The sequence below is a fragment of the Panthera pardus genome, unplaced genomic scaffold (genome assembly GCF_024362965.1).
Source record: "Panthera pardus isolate Hobbes unplaced genomic scaffold, ASM2436296v1 HiC_scaffold_24, whole genome shotgun sequence".
Classification (NCBI taxonomy): domain Eukaryota; kingdom Metazoa; phylum Chordata; class Mammalia; order Carnivora; family Felidae; genus Panthera; species Panthera pardus.
The window spans coordinates 17,523,383-17,542,211 of NW_026526810.1; the positions used below are offsets into that span (position 1 = coordinate 17,523,383).

The window sequence follows — 18,829 nt, forward strand, 5'->3', positions numbered from 1 at the left end:
AGTTTGCCCAGGAAATTGAGTTAAGCAGTCAGAAAAAAACATGGTGTGAGGTTTGGAACTTCCTGTCACATCAAGAGATGTTTCAGAAAGCAGGCTCGCATGGTAACCATTTTACTTGTATTTGCTCTACATTATTGGCTCACATACCTATACAGAGAGCCCTTAACACGGTGCGGTGTCTGGCACAATAAAGATGGTATAATCACCATTATTATTACTTACTGAACTCTAGCCTTTATCACATGTAGAATATATCAGTCAAGTCTATTCTAATTCATACTAACAGGAGTGGCTTTCTGAACTGAACAAAGGAGGTTAAATTCTGCCCAGCAAACTGTAGAGTTCTTTTTTGTACACTGATTACCAGCAAGTTTATTAGCTATTGTGCTTGCCCTTAGGCCCTTTAAAGATGTAATAAAGAAGAACTTCTATTTGTTCAGTCAAGCTGCTGATGGTTAGAAAATGGTTAGGAACATAAAACATAGGTTAGAGGTCTCATCATCTTCAGGGAAAAGCAAGCAGAGACTTAAAGTCTTTGTCACTAAGCGACAATGGCCATTCTTGGAATGGGGCAATAGAAGGGCCCAAATCCCAGAGTACCTCCCAAGTTTCAAATGTGCAAAAAGTGCAGACATACAAGTTGGAGTGATTCATAATGTGGCTATAGGATATCTGTGTCCTATGATTTTCCTGTTCTTTATTGTGCTGGCCCAACATGAGTGATCAGTCAATATTTGTCACACTGAAATTCTGTGAAGTAGTAACAATCTTTGCAGCTTCTCCCACAATGTCCCAATCAAAGTGAGATATGGTAGGTAATAATGTTCTCTACATTATTAACTGCTAGACACCTGGGACTAGGTGCCATCAATGCTTTCACTCATGGTCAAAGAAATGAGCCAAAGTTCTGATGGGTCATTACTTTCCCTTTCTCTTTTGAGATTCTATTTTGTTTTTTCTTTTCTTTGTAACCAAGACTCTACCTCCATTTTTCAAAAATGAATACCATACACCAGTGATTCAGTGACTGATCCAGGCAGTGATTAAGCTTTGAAAATGTGGTTTACTCATTTGTGTCTTACACCAACCTTACCAGGAGGTATGGTCCTCATGTCACCGCTGAGAGTTGCTCAGAGAAGCCTGCACCCAGCCTGCACACTCCTCAGCACCTACAAAACTTGCTCAGGGAGATCTGAAGGCCACTCCAGACACATGGGGGCAAAGGTGGTACTGAGACAGCCTCCTTTGGAAGGGGTCTACCCATGGAGACTTCCCACAGCCTGGACCAGGGAGTCATAGCTAAACATGTATACACATCTATGCTCATCTCACTCCCCTTAGTGGTTACCACAGCCCTCAAGATGTACAGAGCTGTCTCCATGACAACCACACTAAGGCCCCCCGACCTCAGACCCAGACTCTACACTAACCTCAACCCTATCCTAATGTGAGAGGGTAGTAACCCCCACATCAACAAGGGGGGCTGTCACAGACCTTTTGCAGAAAATACTATAAATATTATTGATTAGTGAGGACCCTTTATTTCAAAACTAAATCTCACCTAGGTATGCATTCTATATTCAGGGAGACCAAAATTTTTGAGATCTGGGGGTCAAGGAGATCACTCTTTTCCCCAGGCTACCCAGTCTTTCCCAGCCCTCACCAGCAAGTGGTGCTGCTGAGTCCCTGAACCTGGTTGGAGACCAGACCCCAACCATATGTGGGTGGGGATGGTGCCCTGGGAGGAGACAGGGGAGGACCAGGTAGCACTGGATAGGAGCCTGGAAAGCTCCCCAGGCCAACAGTCTGCAAGGAAAAGCCACCATTAGATGCACAGTCCTTAAAGAAAGGATGTAAGATTTAGCAACTATTCACATGCTTATGATGGGTTCATTTAATTACATGCTTGTCTTGGAACATTCAGCAAAATTCAAAGGATAAGAGGCAGTGGGAATTATGATCACTATCAAGTCTTTGGGCTCTTGTAGCATTATGGAGTCTTGGGACTCCAGTTGGCTCACAGTGACCAGAAACACCTGCAAAGGGCCTTCTTTCTAAGGTGTTCTGGGGTAATGGCTAGCATGCAGGGCTCTGCTGTGGCCGAGGCTGCCTGGAATGGCTGATCTCTAGTTTCCTGTCTTGCAGGAAACACTATATAAGTTCTGTCTTCTTAAACCATCATTGTATTACTGGCTTCCTATATATAGCTATAACTGTTGCTACCATAGTTTGTAATTTTCAAATCTCCATTTTGTATCTCAAACAGGATGTCTGTTTTATTGTATTAGGTATGATTTTAAGAATAGGAAAAAGAGCAAGGGAGTGTTTCCCTGTCTTACAGGAGAGCATAGAAGGGGTGGAAAATGCAGGAAGCAACTGCACAAGATGTGGGCTACTCATTTACACAGGGCCCTGCCTGGCTAGCCTGGATACTTGCCTATGGCCAGGGTCATGGCCTTGAGCTTGCTTCTGACCAGTTTCACCACCATACTCTTCTGCAGAGGTGTCGAGCGACAGCAAAGGACTGACCGGCACTGCTTAGCGAGAAAGAGAAATTTGTCTTCTAGGTTTTTCTCAAGGGCATAGGCCAGACTTCTCCCGTCGATCACGAGGCTCGGGCTGGGGCCAGAGGTGGTGGACGTGGAGGGTGGGCAGAGAGGGGAGAACCCCACGCTCACGTTGTCTGTGGTCTTCTCAGGGCCAATGCGGGGGCTCCTGGACTGCACGTAGTGTAGGCACTGGTCTAGCAGGGCCTCACAGGCCTCCTGAAATGGGTATGAGAGGACAGTGCAATTCATTCAGCTGCGCCACAGATTACCTTCCTTGACACTCAGAGTCTGATCATCTCAAGGGCACCAGGCTGCAGGCTCTGCCCAGAAGGCCTCCCTCCTGAAACTGGGAAGTTAGTTGAAGATGAAGACTTTCCACATTGAAGAGGATGAACTTGTAGGGTTTTGATAAGATTCTACTTTATTTCCCATTGTACTATGTGGAGGTTAGATAGAATATCTTCATTTTGGAAGGCCTGAATGTATGTGGCTAAACTGCTGGCTGGTTAGGCGAGGAAGCCTTATATGTACTTCTCCCTGGCTCTCTGAGGCCTTTACTCAGCCCTTCTTGTTTCTTCTTGAGGTACAAAGCCCTTTAAAAGTCTTTGTTATGATCATCCGCTAAGGAAGTGTAATTATCAGTGTTTCCCTAATGTCTCCAGTTGACCAGGGAAATAAATTTTTTAACAAGCATACAAAAGGCTTTTACTGACAATGCCCTTTCAAAACTGTACCTGAATTCCAGAAAGAATAGGAACATTTAATGGGGAACCTGAGGGGTCAGGGGACATAAGAAAGACAACTATTTCCAGAAACAAACACACTCCAGGGAAGGCAAGTAGTTCTTGGCCCTTTATAGACAGTAAGCCCACTGGGTAAGCAATCGATTTCCTGCAATATACCCTGAAAATCCAGCTGTGTTCAGTAAGTGCTTATTAAGGAACTCTTGTACTTAGAAAAGTGAGTGAGACAAGACTTTGGCTCAGGTCATGATCTCAGTTTGTGAGTTCAAGCCCCACATTGGGCTCTGTGCTGACAGCTCAGAGCCTGGAGGCTGCTTCAGATTCCGTTTCTCTCTCTCTCTCTCTTCCCCTCCCCCACTCATGTGCGTGCATGCTCTCTCTCTCAAAAATAAAAATTAAAAAAATTTTTTTAAAGAAAAAGTTGATGAATTGGACCTCATAATCCAGTTGAAAAAGATGTTTCAAGTGGGATCTCACTCAAGGAATCAGAGCCCATACCAGGGCTTTATGAGAAGTAGATAATCCCTACATACTTGATGATTTAAATAGATAAATGTGATTGGATCAAAACCCTCAGTGCACAGTGGGGCATCAATGAGACAACCCATCCTGTCCTGAGTACATCAGTGCTGAATGGACTGGTTCCCTGGCTCATTGACTTCATAAAAGACTTCTCCAACATTGTTGACATGGACAGGTCAGGGAAAACAAGTTGAACTTTGCATTTGTAAAGTCCAGATGTATGTCCCTTTGAAATTAAGAAATTCCAGCAAATTCCACACCTTCCTAGGCAATGACAAAAACATTCTAAGTGCCAGAAACACAACACAGGTGTAAACAGAGAGGTAGAGGGCAAAGGCCTCTCATAGCAGTTGTCAGAAATTGAAAACATTCCTGTTGCTGTGGGGGCTAGTTGGGTATGAAGCTGTCCCAGGTAGAACACAGGCTCCTGGAAACATACACACCTGGGACTCAGCATTCAGGGTGATGACTTCCTCATCATGGTCCAGCAGTTTGCAGGCATATGCAATGTTAATAGCGGTTTCTTGTTTGTCACCGGTGAGAACCCAAATCTGCAGGCCTGCTTGACGCAATTTAGCAATGGTCTCTGGGACTCCATCCTGCAGGCGGTCTTCAATCCCAGTAGCACCTGGTCAAATGTGCAACAGTGTATGTGATCCCCCTCCTCACATGCCCTCAGACCCTGATGGGGTACGAATGCATGCCATCACCAACACACCAAAGATGCTGGCATGACCCCATAGACTGGGAGCAGCTTGAGGCTGGTCTCATGTGGAAGCAGTCTTTGGTAATTCATCATTTCAGGACAGTGGTAAACCCTTTCAATAACTCCCTCGATTGACACAGTCAAGAATAAGTCAGAATAACTGAGGCACTAAACACAATTCTCTGTTCATTTGCCAACAACAAAGCACTTCCAATGTTTTCTAACATGCAGCTAATTTTTAACTTAATAGATAACGTGGAAACAAATCTTGTGGGAAATGTTTATAATGACCATATTCTGAAGGATGAAAAAGCTTTAAAAATTATCCATTCCATGTAAAATTTCTGGTGAATGACATCCACAATATTTGCTCTCAGCAATGCTTACCATTATCTGTCTACACAGACCACACAAGCCATTATTTCTTGAAAGCAACGTTATCCAGAAGGTACTGTCCCCATAAATGTAAGTAATAAGCGGTGGCTTTCCCTAGGTAGGCCTCTGTATATTGGAACAAATCTACTCAGTGCCAAAAGATGCTCTCCAGGTCAGCCTCAGTTTTGTTCCTGTTGCCAACATAATGAGATTGTCTCTATCTCCCCTCTTAAAGTACAATGTTGACTGAGGGCCCCTCATCAGCCCTACCTTTCTCTTTTATGCCATACTCATCCCTGTGATAAGAAGCTGCTATGGGCTGAATGTGTACCACTACTCCCAAAATTCATAGGTTGAAGCCCTAACCCTCAGGGTGATGGCATTAGGAGGTGGTGCCTTAGGGAGGTGATTAGGTCATCAGAGTGGAACACTCATGAATGGGGTTAGTGCACTTATAATAAGGAACACAGGAGAGATGATCTCTCTCTACCATTTACGGATACAGAAGGAGGACAGTCATCTGGAAACCAGCAAGACAGCCCTTTAAGGAACCAAAATGGCCAGTACTTTGATATGGGACTTCAGTCTCCATAACTATGAGAAAGCAATGTCTGTTATTTGAGCTGTCCAGTCTGTGTTATTTTGTTATGGCAGCCTGAAATGATTAAGATAGACACCACTTCCTTTTCTCTTCCTAAAACAGATGAGTTGGCAGATGCGAGGAGGGTGGAGTCAAGGTATAATTGACCTACAAAAAGCATTCAATAACTTAAAGACACATCACCACATGCGGCTAAGTACTGGATCTCACTCAGTGCTCCACTGCAGCCCTTCTGTTCACCCCAGAGAATTATCACCCAGCAGAAGGAAACTGGGATGTCAAAAGACAGAGTCACATGCCCAGGTTCTCATGGCCAGTAAATGACAAAGCCAGGATTGAACAACCAAGCCAAGGCTCCTAGCCTCTGAAAAAAGGAAAGGTAGGAGTGAAATAGTATAGGTGAAGGGACAGACTAGGGGCTCACAGCCAAGTCCTCAAATAGTTAAGGTCTTACCTTCTTGGAAGGGGAAGAGATTTTATCTGTGTTGCTCCAGAGGGTAGGACAAGTGTCCACTGGAAGAAGAAACTGGGGAGGCAAATTTTACTCCACTCAAGAGTCAGAGCTCTCCAGGGAGAGTGTCCCACAGTGAAGGGTCAGAGAACTTAGACAGGCACACCTGTCCTCAGGCCAAGAGGACAAGCAGGATCCCCTGCCTTGCCAAAGGGTCTCATCTCTTTTGGAGAAGCATGTTATAGATGTGAACAGTCCTAGCTCAGTAAATCAAAACCTGGCAGACTAGAAAAAACTGTTTCCAAGTGTTTTCATTTAATCACTCCCAGGGATACTGCTCATGATGTCTCTGGGCCTCTGGATCTTGGGCCTTTTTTGTGCAGTGCATGCCCTCTTATAGGATACCACAGGCAGAAAAAGAATATTATATAAAGTATGTATGTTATGCTATTAAATATATTATTAAGATTAATTAAATATTATATTAGGTATGTATATATAGATATGTAGGTAGCCCAATTCCTTTGTCCAGGGAACAAGGGCAAATGAATTACAGCCTCTCTGTATTGAATGAAGAGATGAACTCCAGTTTCTCCATGCCCCAGGTATACCATCTGACTACTAGCACCACAGGATGTAGTGTGTGTATATACAGCATGATTACAAATGGTGCAGTCACAGAGAGCATGTATACAAAGACTCAGCTAATTTAATACAAATTTAATATTAAATATTTTAAATATTAAAATAAATACTCTTATAAATACTAATATGAACACAGTAGCAAATATGGGCACATTTTAGTAAAAAATGAGCTCATTTTCTTTTTCAACCAAATTGAATCCATGAAACATTCATAAGACATAAAGTGCAGCCATTTCTGGAGTCCAACAGTTTCTTTTTGTCTTAGGGGTAGGAGGTAGACTCAATAAGCATCAATTGTTGAGAAGCCTTGTTCCTCATCTCTATTTCTGTGAGAAAGCAGTGTTTAAGGGAAGGCAAGTCAGGTGTTGTCACTGGGTGTCTAGTGGGACAGTACATGGAACATCAAGAAACGGGACATGGTGTGAATGTTCAATCAAGGATGGTTGGTCCTGGGAGCCATGCTAGCATCAGGCCAGGCAATTCCTTAATCAAGGCCAGCATGTGAAGAGCTTCCAAAGACTGGAGCCATGTCACCTCACCATCCAGAACTGTCTCTGCAAATTTCATACTGCTCAGTGCAACGCATATTCATGTGCATAATTACCCAACAGATGCAAATTTGTTTCCAGGCGAATGGCAGACTGGAAGAGAAGCTCTTCACGATTGTCCAGGGAGGATTCTGCTTCTAAATGACTTTGCAACCAACAGGCATACTCTTCTTCACTCAGAACCTACATGAGACACACTGATGAATCCAATGCAGGTGCTGAGCACTGTTGGGGCAGTGGTCAGCACGTGCACTTGTGGAGGGGGCACCCACTCACCCTTTTGGCAATGCACAAAGTGCGCAGACCTTCCACTGCGTACAGGTTGAGGTAATTCTGAGTCTTGCTTCGGATTTTCTTTTGATGCCTTCCTCTGGCATCATCTAGGTTGGAATAGAAGCAGAAACATGGATGAGTAAGAACAGAGTCCAGCAGACTGCCCTGGACCACTCCATAAACCTCAGGTAGCTTTGCACGGTGTTGAAACAGCTCTACACATATAGCTGACACAGAGGAGAGGTCAGCACCACTCTAGATGTTCTAGCCTGGAAGCTCTTCTCACCCAGCTTCCAGGCAAGCCTCCCATGAAAATGGCCACATTTTTAAGGTCTGAAAGTAGTCACGTTCACAGACACAGAAAGGAGCACAGAGGAGACAAAGGGGTTGTTCAAAGGATGCAGAGCAATGTGAACCTATTTTACACTAGTGAACTGTATACTTATTAAGATGGTAAATTTTATGTTATGTGGGGTTTGTTTTTTACCACAGTTAAAAAGAAAAAGCTAAGAAACTAGCTGTCTACATGTGAGACCTCTCCAAACATCCACCCTTTTCTGTTTCCTGTAGACACAGCTGAGCATACTTATTGCTTATTACTGAACTACGGAAGTGCTGACTTTGAGCCTCACCCAACTTGTGGCATCCATGACAAGGTGACACACACTTTTGTAACTCTTAACATTTTCTTGGGTCACCAATTATGAGTGGGAAATCATAAAGCACTTTAGTTTGTGCATGATAAAAGTATATTATGACTGTGTTTCAGGGCCAGTGAGAAAGAAGTTGTCTTCACCTTTATGCAGTGTTCTAGCTGTCTGCATTTGGAATTGCATTTTGTTGCAATTCACTAAGCAGGAATGTCACAAGAGCATCCTACCCCATGATTTACTCCAACAATCTCCTGTGAAACCTCGGTACCACTAGATTCATCCCATGTCTATTTCTTCACTTCACTTCTCACATAAAATTTAAGGTAAAAGCTGCTTTGTTATTTTAAAAAGAACCACATCATATTTTTGACTGTTACTAATGACCTTTGTTGAAATGAGCTCATATAAACAAAACTTTATTAGTGATCTGGTATCCCTTTGGTCCAGGAGGTACACATAAATGAAGGTACATATTCTTCCAGTTTGCAAAAAATTGTACTTTAGCAGAAAGTGCAGTTTCTACCCCCAAAATGCCAGTAGTACTACCAGATAGAATATAAGATGCATAAATAGCACATAAGACATACTTTTACTGGGGCGTCCAAGTGGCTCAGTCAGTTAAAAGTCCAATTCTTGATCTTGGCTCAGGTCATGATCTCACAGTGGTTCGTGAGATTGAACCCTGCATGGGGCTCAGAATTCTCTCTCTCCCTCTTTCTCTGCTCCTTCCCCCACTGTGTGCACATATTCTCTCTTTCAAAATAAATAAACTTAAAAAAATACATACTTTTACTAAAAATATTATGTTGTTTATCTGAAACTTAAATTAACTGGGCATTCAATATATTTTGTGTGCTAAATCTGGCAACTCCATTTATCAGTGGTGAGGCTCCTGGTTTGGGGAAGGCTGTCTACTATCTGAGTCAGGCCCTGGACAAACTGGACCTGGCAGAAACACTTTCACCTCTTAGACATGTGTTCTCCATAAAGATAGCGCCCCCATGGATCTAAAACACTGGTTGTGGGGCAAAAAAAGCCCAGACATGGGGTGCCTGGGTGGCTCAGTCGGTTGAGCACCCGACTTCGGCTCGGGTCATGATCTCACAGTTTGTGAGTTTGAGCCCTGCGTTGGGCTCTGTGCTGACAGCTCAGAGCCTGGACTTGCTTCCGATTCTGTGTCTCCCTCTCTCTCTGCCCCTCTCCCGCTTGTGCTCTGTCTCTCAAAAATGAATAAATGTTAAAAAAAATTTAGAAAGCCCAGACATAATTTTAATTATATATTTAAAACATATTTAGGTATAGCATAAAGCACAGATATATATACAGCATATATATATATATATATATATATATATATATATATATATATATAGCCTATCTGTGGCATTAAAATGTCATGGGGGAGTAATTTAAAAAATGTCTAAAAAGGCTCCTTAAAGGGAGCAATAATGAATAAAAAAAGAGAGAGAGAGAGGGAAAATCCTGCCCTAGATGACTTTGCTTTAGGAATTTAAATTTCCTGGAAAAAAGACACTCAAAAAATGACATCTTAATTGTGACTACCATTTACTCCTGATATCATGATAGCATTTTTAGAACATGATAACAACATTATTCCAGACGCTGGCTGTTCCTTGACCAGAGGCATCTGTCTAAGGGGCTTTGGAATTAAAATAATAATCATAAAGAACTTCAGTTCTCCAGAGAGGAGAGGGGAAGAAGGCAAAGGAGCAGTATGCAGGGGCTGTGCCCAAACACTTGTCAAAACAGAATCAATGGAAAAGAGGCAGGCCAGGCAGCTTGGCATTCTGGGTGCCCTGGATGAGTGTGAAATCACACAGGTGGCCACACTGAGCTGTTTCTGTATGGGAACACCCACAGCAGGGCCTGGGAAGAGCCCAGCCAGCCCTGCAGAGAAGCGGGGACTGCCCTGCCTCATTCCCTCCCTCCTCTAGACTTGAAGACATACATCTCCTCTGCCACTTGAGGTAAGACCTTGCTCCTGATTCTTACATGATTTCTCCCTTACAGATTCCCACTACACCAGTAGCTGGACAGTCACTGAGAACCAATGTCAGGGTCTGTAGGAATTGGCTCTTTGTGAATGCTGCGATACATCTGCATTCTGATGGAGGGGCCAGGATGGTAGAAAGAACTCAAACCCAAAGCAGACAAGCACCAAAGAGCTGGGGGCACCTAGGAAGAGTGGATTTGGTGCTGTCCTAGAAAGTATACCCGTGGACCCCCAGACTTATGTGGTAAGCCTGGCTCTCCTGCACTGATCTCAGACTGCAGGCATTGTAACGTTCACATTGCATTTTCAGTGATATTCATGCAGTATCTGACTCTTCTTTCTGATACTTTACAGGCAACCCAGACCCCCTGTGGCTTTTATATCTATGGTAGTAGGAAGAATTCTGTGTTGCACTGCAAAACAGCCAGTTTGGTAATGGAGCAACATCATGGCCAGAGGTGGAACCAATGCTACCCAGCACCTCCTGGAGGGAGGTGGTGGCCTGAGGGGCACAGGAAGAAGGTCTCTGCAGCCACATCTGGGTGCTGGAGGTAAGGAGTGAGGGGCAAGCACAGTGTCAGACAGTAACAGCTCCTGTCAGTAAAGAAGACTCCCATGTCACTGCACTCAAGATGCAATAGGACTGAGAGGAGCCCTACCCCAGCTCTGGCCAAGTAGTGCACATGGACACTGCAGCAAGGTCCCCAACAGTGCACTGCTGGCAATGCTCAGGACCCTGTGAAGAGGCGCTCAGAGGAAAATTTCCACTCCTACTCATGATTTTAACATGTGCTTTTAAAATGCTTAGTGATACTTCTATTTCTTTATTTTTTCATTTTCTTAATGCTTTTGACAAATTTGTTTCTCTTATAAAGAGTCATCTCAGTAAGATGGCAAAATAAAGTGAATTTCCTCCCTTGTTTATTCATGCATTTATTGATTTATTGAATAGCAGCAATGGGTGATTCCCATGCTATGTGCTGGGCTACTCTCCATCCTCACTCTTGGAGAAGGTGGGGCAATCTGGGGGTTTGTGTCTTAAACACCACACAAAGTAGCAGCTGGACCAAGCAAGTAGCAGCTGGATTCAAGCAAGTGAATCATAAGGGGAAGGAACCAGAGAGAAGGGAAAGGGAGCTAGCTTATACTTTATGCTTATATAACACCAGACACTGTGCTAGGGGTTTTGACAGGGGCTTCCTATGAGGTCAGTATCCTGATTTCCTTTGTGCAGATGGGAAACTAAAGCAAAGAAAGTGACTCCTCCAGGGTCACTCCTTCCAGCCCATAAATGTAGACCTGGGATTTGAACAGAGGTCTGTAGGTACTAGAGTAGGATACAGTCCCTGCTTTCTACCTGATCCCCCACAACTTCTAAGATTTGATCATGTCCTGAGAATATGACACACTCCCTCTAACACAGTCACATCAACCATCATCGTAGCCTCCTCTTGCCTTTTTTTGTAGAAGTGTTATATCTCTTTGAAGAAAGATCTTAAAGATCTGAAGTAATCCAGAGGATAATACTTGTGTGCCCACCTTACTTTATCACCAGTGCACAGGTACAGCAGCTTGAACACAATGCTCTACTTCCTCAGCACAGGTAAGTGCTCCTCAAGTATGCTCTCCACACTCCATCCACCCACAAAGTAAAAGTTGAATGATTTATACATAATGCCGGGGTGTTACCAGTGGATAACTTCAAGGTAACCCCAGAGCCATCCTATAGCTCCTCTCTTGGGAAAGCAATGGAGTCTCAGAACATCCTGAATCTTAAGTTGCTGGATGTCTACATGTAGATCTTCCAAACATATCTGAACCACACACTGCTTGGAAATTCCTTGAGTAAGGTGGAGAGCTACACAAATTGTCTATTTTTAATCTGCCCCTTTCAATGTCATGGTTTGGACAATGTGTCACTATAGCAATGTCACTCTTTTACTTGTCTCATCCATGGTGCAACAGATGGAAGGCTTTGCTTCTTTTCACCTATAGTTACCTAGATATGGATAGTAATTTCCTCCCAGAGACCTGCAGTAGATGGACAGTAGCAGAGGAGGTGAGTGCAACAGCAAAGCTACACAGGGGCTGAAGGATCAGGTGAAGAGGGATACGAGGCTTCCCAGCCTGCTCTTAGTCTCCCCACACGCCCCTGACCTTGAAGTTGATTATGAGTGGTAGGAGTTGTTTGTTTGTGCTTTGTCTAGAAATTTAAGACTATGTACTCATTTAAAAGTGACCTGCCAGCAAAGTACAAGTGTGGCAACTACTGTACTTGCACAGCTCAACAGGATCCCTTTTCTCTATGGTGGGCCCCACCTACCACCCTCTCCTACCCATTTCTTAGTGCTACTCCAGGCCTTTTACCTTATACATGACCCATTGTATGTGGTTAATTCTTAAATACAGCAGTCCATTAAACTGTCTTTAATGAAAAGGACAAAGATTTTTTTTTTTTTTTTACAGTAGAATTAAATCTCAGATAATTGCTATATCTGTTTTTCTTTTGTGTGGATGCAAAATCAAATTTCAGAATGAAGAAGGCTGAAAGAATGTATTTGGAAGCTTTCCTTCCTCTTCTCTTTTTTAGAGTAGGTTGAGGAGATTTAGGTATTAACACTTCCTTAAATGTTAGGCAGAATTCACCTATGAATCCATTTGGTCCTGGATTTTTATTTTTTGGTAGTTTTTTTTTTATGATCAATTCAATTTCATTACAATTAATTGGTCTGCTCGGATTTTTATTTCTTCCTGATTGTTTTAGAAGGCTGTACTTTGCTAGGAATTTATCAACTTCTTCCAGGTTTTCCAATTTGTTGGCATATAATTTTTAGTAGTATTCTCATAATCTTTTGTATTTCTGTGGTGTCAGTTGTAACTTCTTTCTTGTTTGGTCCTTTCTCTTTTTTCTTGATGAGCCTGGCTAAAGGTTTAGCAATTTTGTTTAGCTTTTTCAAAGAACCAGTTCTTGGTCAATGATTTTTTTTTTTTTTTTTTTTTTTTTAGTCTCTGATATTTATTATTTTCTTCTTTCTACTTCTCTTGGTCTTTGTTCTTCTTTTTCTAGTTCCTTTAGGTGTAGTAAGGTTAGATTGTTTGAGCTTTTTGTTGTTTCTTGAGGTAAACCTGTATTGCTATTTATTTTCCTCTTAGAACCACTTTTACTGTACCCCATAGGTTTCAGACAATTGTATTTTCATTTTCATTTATTTCCATGTACTTTCTGATTTCTTCTTTTGTTGCTTAGCATCCTGTTGTTTAGCCTCCATGTGTTTGCGTTTTTTTCAGTATTTTTTTTTCAATAAATGGTGGAAAAACTGGACAGCTACATGTAAAAGAATGAAATTGAACTATTCTGGCACCATACACAAAAATGAACTCAAAATGGATTAAAGATCTAAATGTGAGACCTGAAACTATGAAAATCCTGGAAGAGAATACAGGCAGTAATCTGACACTGGCTGTAACAACATTTTTCTAGACATGTCTCCTGATGCAAGAAAAACAAAAGCATAAAAACTATTAGGACTACATCAAAATAAAAAAGTTTTGCACAGTGAAGGAAACCATCAAGAAAACAAAAAGGCTACTGAATGGCAGAATGAAGGCGGCTCTGGGAATGCAAAATCAGCCTGTGTCTACACTAGCACAGAATCCCTGAGGTGGAAAGGCAAATCTTGCCCTCTGGTAGGTTATCCCCATGAAAAGCTATCCAAACTGTTTTCAGAGCCACGTTTGCAAACTGAGAGGTATTCCCGTGGGAAAAGGATTTCCTGTCTGTAGAGATTCCTTAGTACACTTTCCCACAACAGAGTGGTGCTGGCCTAGAGAGCCAGGAGTCCAGTTCTGAGGCACTGAGATTACGGTGAGAGGACCACGGGAAGTAAATTATTCCCTAGCTCTATCCAGTGTACAAGGTTTCACAGCAGGTTGTACCTAGAGCTGTTTCCAGAATACAATAGATAAGGAGACTGTGGAGGTCAGGCAGCAAAGCCACAGCAGATACCCTTCTATCTGCCAGCAGCACCCTCACCTCCACCCAGTCTCTCTCAGCTAGATATGTACTCCTTCATCCTCCAAGTACAGAGGGAAGGGTGACCAGGTTTACTGATGGGGACCTTGGCCACCCCCCTCCCAAGGCCCAGAAGCATGTGTCTAGAAGGAGATGCAAACAAGCCCTTCTGCTGGATAAAGTTCTAACTGTCGACACCAGTGATTTAGATTTCTCTTTTTCAACACAGAAGTTATATGGAACTCTAGTATTCAAAAGAGACCAAGATAGAGCTGCTCTGCCTGAAGTTGGGACAGATGACAGTGAGTGAGAGGCCAGCAGCCTGTGACCTGAGGCAGTTCCACAAATTGGCTACAAACTATGACCTGGCTTCACAGTCGCCCTGGTCCAGGCAATCACAGAGTAGGAACGAACCTTCTGGAACTTCTAGTCTAAAAGTTCTTGACCTCCATTGGTCAGATTTAAAACGATGTTAGGCCTCACCTCAAGTAACCCCCAACCCCACTGTTCTGAGGTGAATTTAGGCACTGAAGCCCTCCATCCTCCACCCCCAGTGCATTCTAGTCCAAATACCTCAGAGGAGGGAAAGGGTGATCCAGAAAGGTAATCTCTGATAGGCACCGCTTTAGAAAAGGCTTAATGAAAATCACTTTACTCATGGAAAGGGACTGGAGGTGCCGCCCAGTGGAGAGGAGCTGGATACCTGAGGAGCAAGGCAGTAAGAGGTCCATGACCACTGAGTCAGCTCCTTTAGTATAGACATTGATCTCATCGGTGAGTGGGTGCCGGATCACCACTGACATCCTCTTGCGAATGGAGTCGAAGCCCAGCGTGTGTAGGAGCTCGAAGGTGAGCCTGCCCAGGTGGGGCAATTCCACTGATACCTGGTCATGCAGCCTGTCCACCAGCGTGCAGTTGTAGGCCCGTGCAGCATACACAAGGGCTGCCTCGTCGGGGCTCTCTGCCTCATAGCGCAGCTCCTGCTCCTGCTCCTGCTCCAGCTCCACCCCCTGCTCCTGGGCAGTGTGCTCTGGGGCCCAGCTGGCAGCCCCACTGCTGTAGCCATTGCTGGCAATGGCTGGGGCTGGCTGGCCCAGCCTCTCCTCCAGCCTGAGCAGTGTGCTTTCATTGGACAGAGTGGACAGAAAGTTTGACCCTGACTTGTGGGTGGTCTTGTTGGTGGCCAGGCTCCCGATGCTGCTGCAACCGGAGGTCAGGCGGCTGGGTGAGAACCTTCGTAGGAAGTCTTCTATCGTCTTCACCGGGGACTTCACCTCCAACCTCACCCTCACCTGCAAGAGAAGCAGTCAGAAGACAGGGAAGGTGTGTCTAGAGACCTCACCCCAACTACCACTTCCCCAGTGGGGGCTCGGAGCATAGAATTCCCATTTCCCAGATTTTGGGGCATGCACTAAAAACTGCAACCAGAGCCAGCATTGATCTTCCTTGAGATCATCCTTTGGCCTCTTACACTTCACTTAAGCAAAGATTCGCAATATATATTCTTTTAGAATGTGATCACCAGGGTAGCTACATGGAGGCCCTGAACTGACTCAGGGGACTCAGGCCAATGGTGCCTGCAGGCTTTCAGATTATCCTTTCTGCTGGCTGTCTCCACACTGCAATGTCCCACTGCTTTGCAGAAAAGGCTCAGAAGAGCATGCCTGTCATTGCCTGGCACAAAACCCAGCCTTTTTTTTCCCCACTTGCAAAAAACATTTAACAGAAGACCAGTTTATACAGTCCTTTGAATTATGTCTATATAAAATTTAAATAACATTCCCAAACCCAAAAGAACTTTTCTAAACAGCTAAATGCATGGACAAATTCAGGATTGAAATCATTTAGCTCACTTTTTTTAAGTCACAATAAATTATATAGCTTCTAACAAGAAATGAAAACAACAAAATAACAGTTATACACATTTGCTAGAGCTCCAAAAAGCTCAATGATGGAGCAACAGCAATATTTTATTTAAAGGAGTATTGTTCACTAATGCTGGCATAATATACCTATTTTAACTTTCTGCTAGAAAATGGATTTAGAGCAAATGTTATAACAATCAAAACACTGAGTTATAGTTAGCCTTAAATTTTCATAATTTTGCCTGTGTGTCCAAAGTTGTATATTATACAATAGCCTCAAGAAAAGTCAGGTGTGTGGTCAAGCAGGGCCCATAGGACCAACTTTGATAAAGGTGCTTCTTCTTTGTTCCTATAATAACTTTAAATGTGCTACATATCCAAGGGGGAGATTCAAACAGCCACACTGGAGCTCCGGCCGGCTCCAAATACCCTGAAGATTTAGTACTCATTAATATGTGAGAAGAGGAACACATCTAGAGACCCGTTCATTTGCAGTCTGAGGGTGGGTGATTAAATATTCTCCTCCCAATATGGAATGCACTGCTTATGTCACCATCATCACATGCCTCAGGTTATGCTGGGGTCTTTCTCAGTGATTCAGTAGTTGCAACAATGCCTGAGTTTGTCAGACAGGTTCTACTAGAATGCAGGGATGCATGCCAGAGGGGCTGAATACTAGGTGGTGGAAGAACCCAAAGGCCAGATGAGGGATGCTGAGGCAGCTAAGAGGTGAGCTGCAGCAGAAAACACCTCCTGACTAAGGCAGATGGTGCAACCCTGTGGTCTCTGAGTGGTGGGATCTTGTCCGCTCTGGATCTACTAGGCCCACTGGGGCTTTTGCAGGCCAGTGTCGCAGAAGCAAGGGCACAGGGAGTGCTGCATTACTGCCAGATAGGCTGCTGCCAAGAGAGAGCAGAGACCTCTTGTTCAGGCCACATCACACACCAATGGCGCCATCAGTGGAACCTGGTAAAAGGGCTAACCCAGGAGGAGGGAAAGGGGTCTGGGAGGGTAGGGGATTGAGAGGCAGGTCTATGGCATGCATCTAGCCCTAGAACACTTTTATTTTTACCCATTTAAAGTTGCCTTGCTGCATTATGCACATCCATCCTTAGGTGCACCCTATACAAGCATACATCCGGCCCACTTAGAGGATTTTCTCAGAAGCACCTGGGTTAGAGAGGATCTTTTTGCACATGAAACTTTAAGAATCTTATTATTAACCCAAACAAAAACCAACTTGGATTACTGCTATGTTTCCACCATCTTAAGTAACTTCCCATCGATTCTTGACCACCACTTCTCCTTGAAAGATGATGTTAAAAGCCTTTGTTAACATCAAATACATTTATTGTGTGCCAAGCCCTACTCTGAGCCCTTTCCCTAACCCTCACCACTGGCCTCATGTCACATAAGGCACAGGAGGGGAAGGCTTATCCAAAGCCACTCAGCTGAGTGATAAAGTCAGGATTCAAGTCCAGGTGATTTGTCTGGGGCCCAAGCCTGTCTTGTGCACTCTTCTCTGAGAATTTGGAGCCCTGAAATTCTGTGTAGGTAGTGTAGGGCAGCCTCACTCCAGGCCAGGCTGTTATGTGCCCCACCCATCATGGGAGGAAGTTGTCCTCTCTTACTTGGACCCAAACCCCTCACCTGCCTCTGGTAGCCTAGGAATGGCACCACAGAACCAGTGAGCTGGCTTGTCCCATATAAAGCCTCCTGATATATCCCCTTAAACCTGAGAGAGGTAGTGTAAATAGTCCTGTTGGAAAGGGTAGACTGACAACAGTGGGGCCATGCTGAAGGTCAAAGGTATCAGCTTCACAGGGAGACTCTAGAACTTGCCTTTTGTCGTGGTTGATCCGGGGATGTGACTACTACTGTGTTGCAGATGGTGAGTGCGATGAAAAAGTCAAACACATCAGAGAGCTCTGGTGAGAGGTGGGCCAGTGGGTATTCCTGGTGCCTTGCGATGGCCAAACACCTGTCACATTCACTCACCTTCTCAAACAGCTTTGGGTCAGGTGTAATGTCTTTCTCCTGCAAGAAAATGGAGGCTTAGGGGTGAGTATGACCCAGTGACCTGCCAAGCATCCTGGTGCTTGACTATTTAAGGCACCTTGATTTTATTCTAAGTTGTAAAGGCCCCTTCATCTGACTCATCTACATATGCCATTTTATAGTGATGACTTACGCATAATTTTAAATTGTGTAAGAATATAATATCCATTATATGTGAAATGAAATGTATATATTCTTATATAGAACATATATATGTTGTCATTAAAAAATAATACAACTAAGAATATAGATTATTATAGCATATCTGACTCAGAAAAATTTGAAAAAGAGAAGGGAAAATGGAACAAATCTGCATCGCACCACCTCACATACATACTTTTTGAAACACGTGCTTCTGTTTCCTTCCAGTCTTTTTTCTAGACACTTACCTTATATATATAATAAAATATTTTATACATTTTCTTTTGATATAAACCCAGAAGTGGGATTGCTGGATCATACAGTAATTCTATTTATAAGCTTTTAAGGAAACTCCATACTGTGTTCCCTAGTGGCTGCACCAGTTTACATTCTCACCAATAGTGCATGAATGAGGGTTCCCTTTTCCCTATATCCTTGCTGACACTTCTTATCTCTGGTCTTTTTGATGATAACCATTCTAACAGGTGTGAAATGATATCTTATTATGGTTTTGATTTGCATTTCCCACCTTAAATTTACACATTATATGTCAATTATACCTCAATAAAAAAAATATACATAAATTGGCAGTTTCATGTTCCCCAAAACGTTATACACAGTTGACCCCTGAACAATGCAGGGGGTTGGGGTGCTGACCCCCCCATGCAATCGA

General features: G+C 43.5%; 1 protein-coding gene across 3 annotated transcripts in view; it reads right to left on the minus strand.

Moving 5' to 3' along the window:
* ATP10A (ATPase phospholipid transporting 10A (putative)) overlaps positions 1–18,829 on the minus strand; it is a 177,028-nt gene that overhangs the window by 12,172 nt on the left and 146,027 nt on the right. For 2 of the 3 annotated variants that reach the window (XM_019434747.2, XM_019434746.2), the window contains exons 9-14: positions 17,800–17,994; positions 14,796–15,384; positions 7,417–7,520; positions 7,197–7,323; positions 4,258–4,442; positions 2,438–2,765 (exon numbers count right to left, since the gene is read on the minus strand). In XM_019434747.2, coding sequence (XP_019290292.2) covers positions 2,438–2,765; positions 4,258–4,442; positions 7,197–7,323; positions 7,417–7,520; positions 14,796–15,384; positions 17,800–17,994 — 1,528 coding nt within the window. The remainder of the gene's footprint in view (positions 1–2,437; positions 2,766–4,257; positions 4,443–7,196; positions 7,324–7,416; positions 7,521–14,795; positions 15,385–17,799; positions 17,995–18,829) is intronic. The other variant, XM_019434748.2, reaches the window with a different exon arrangement.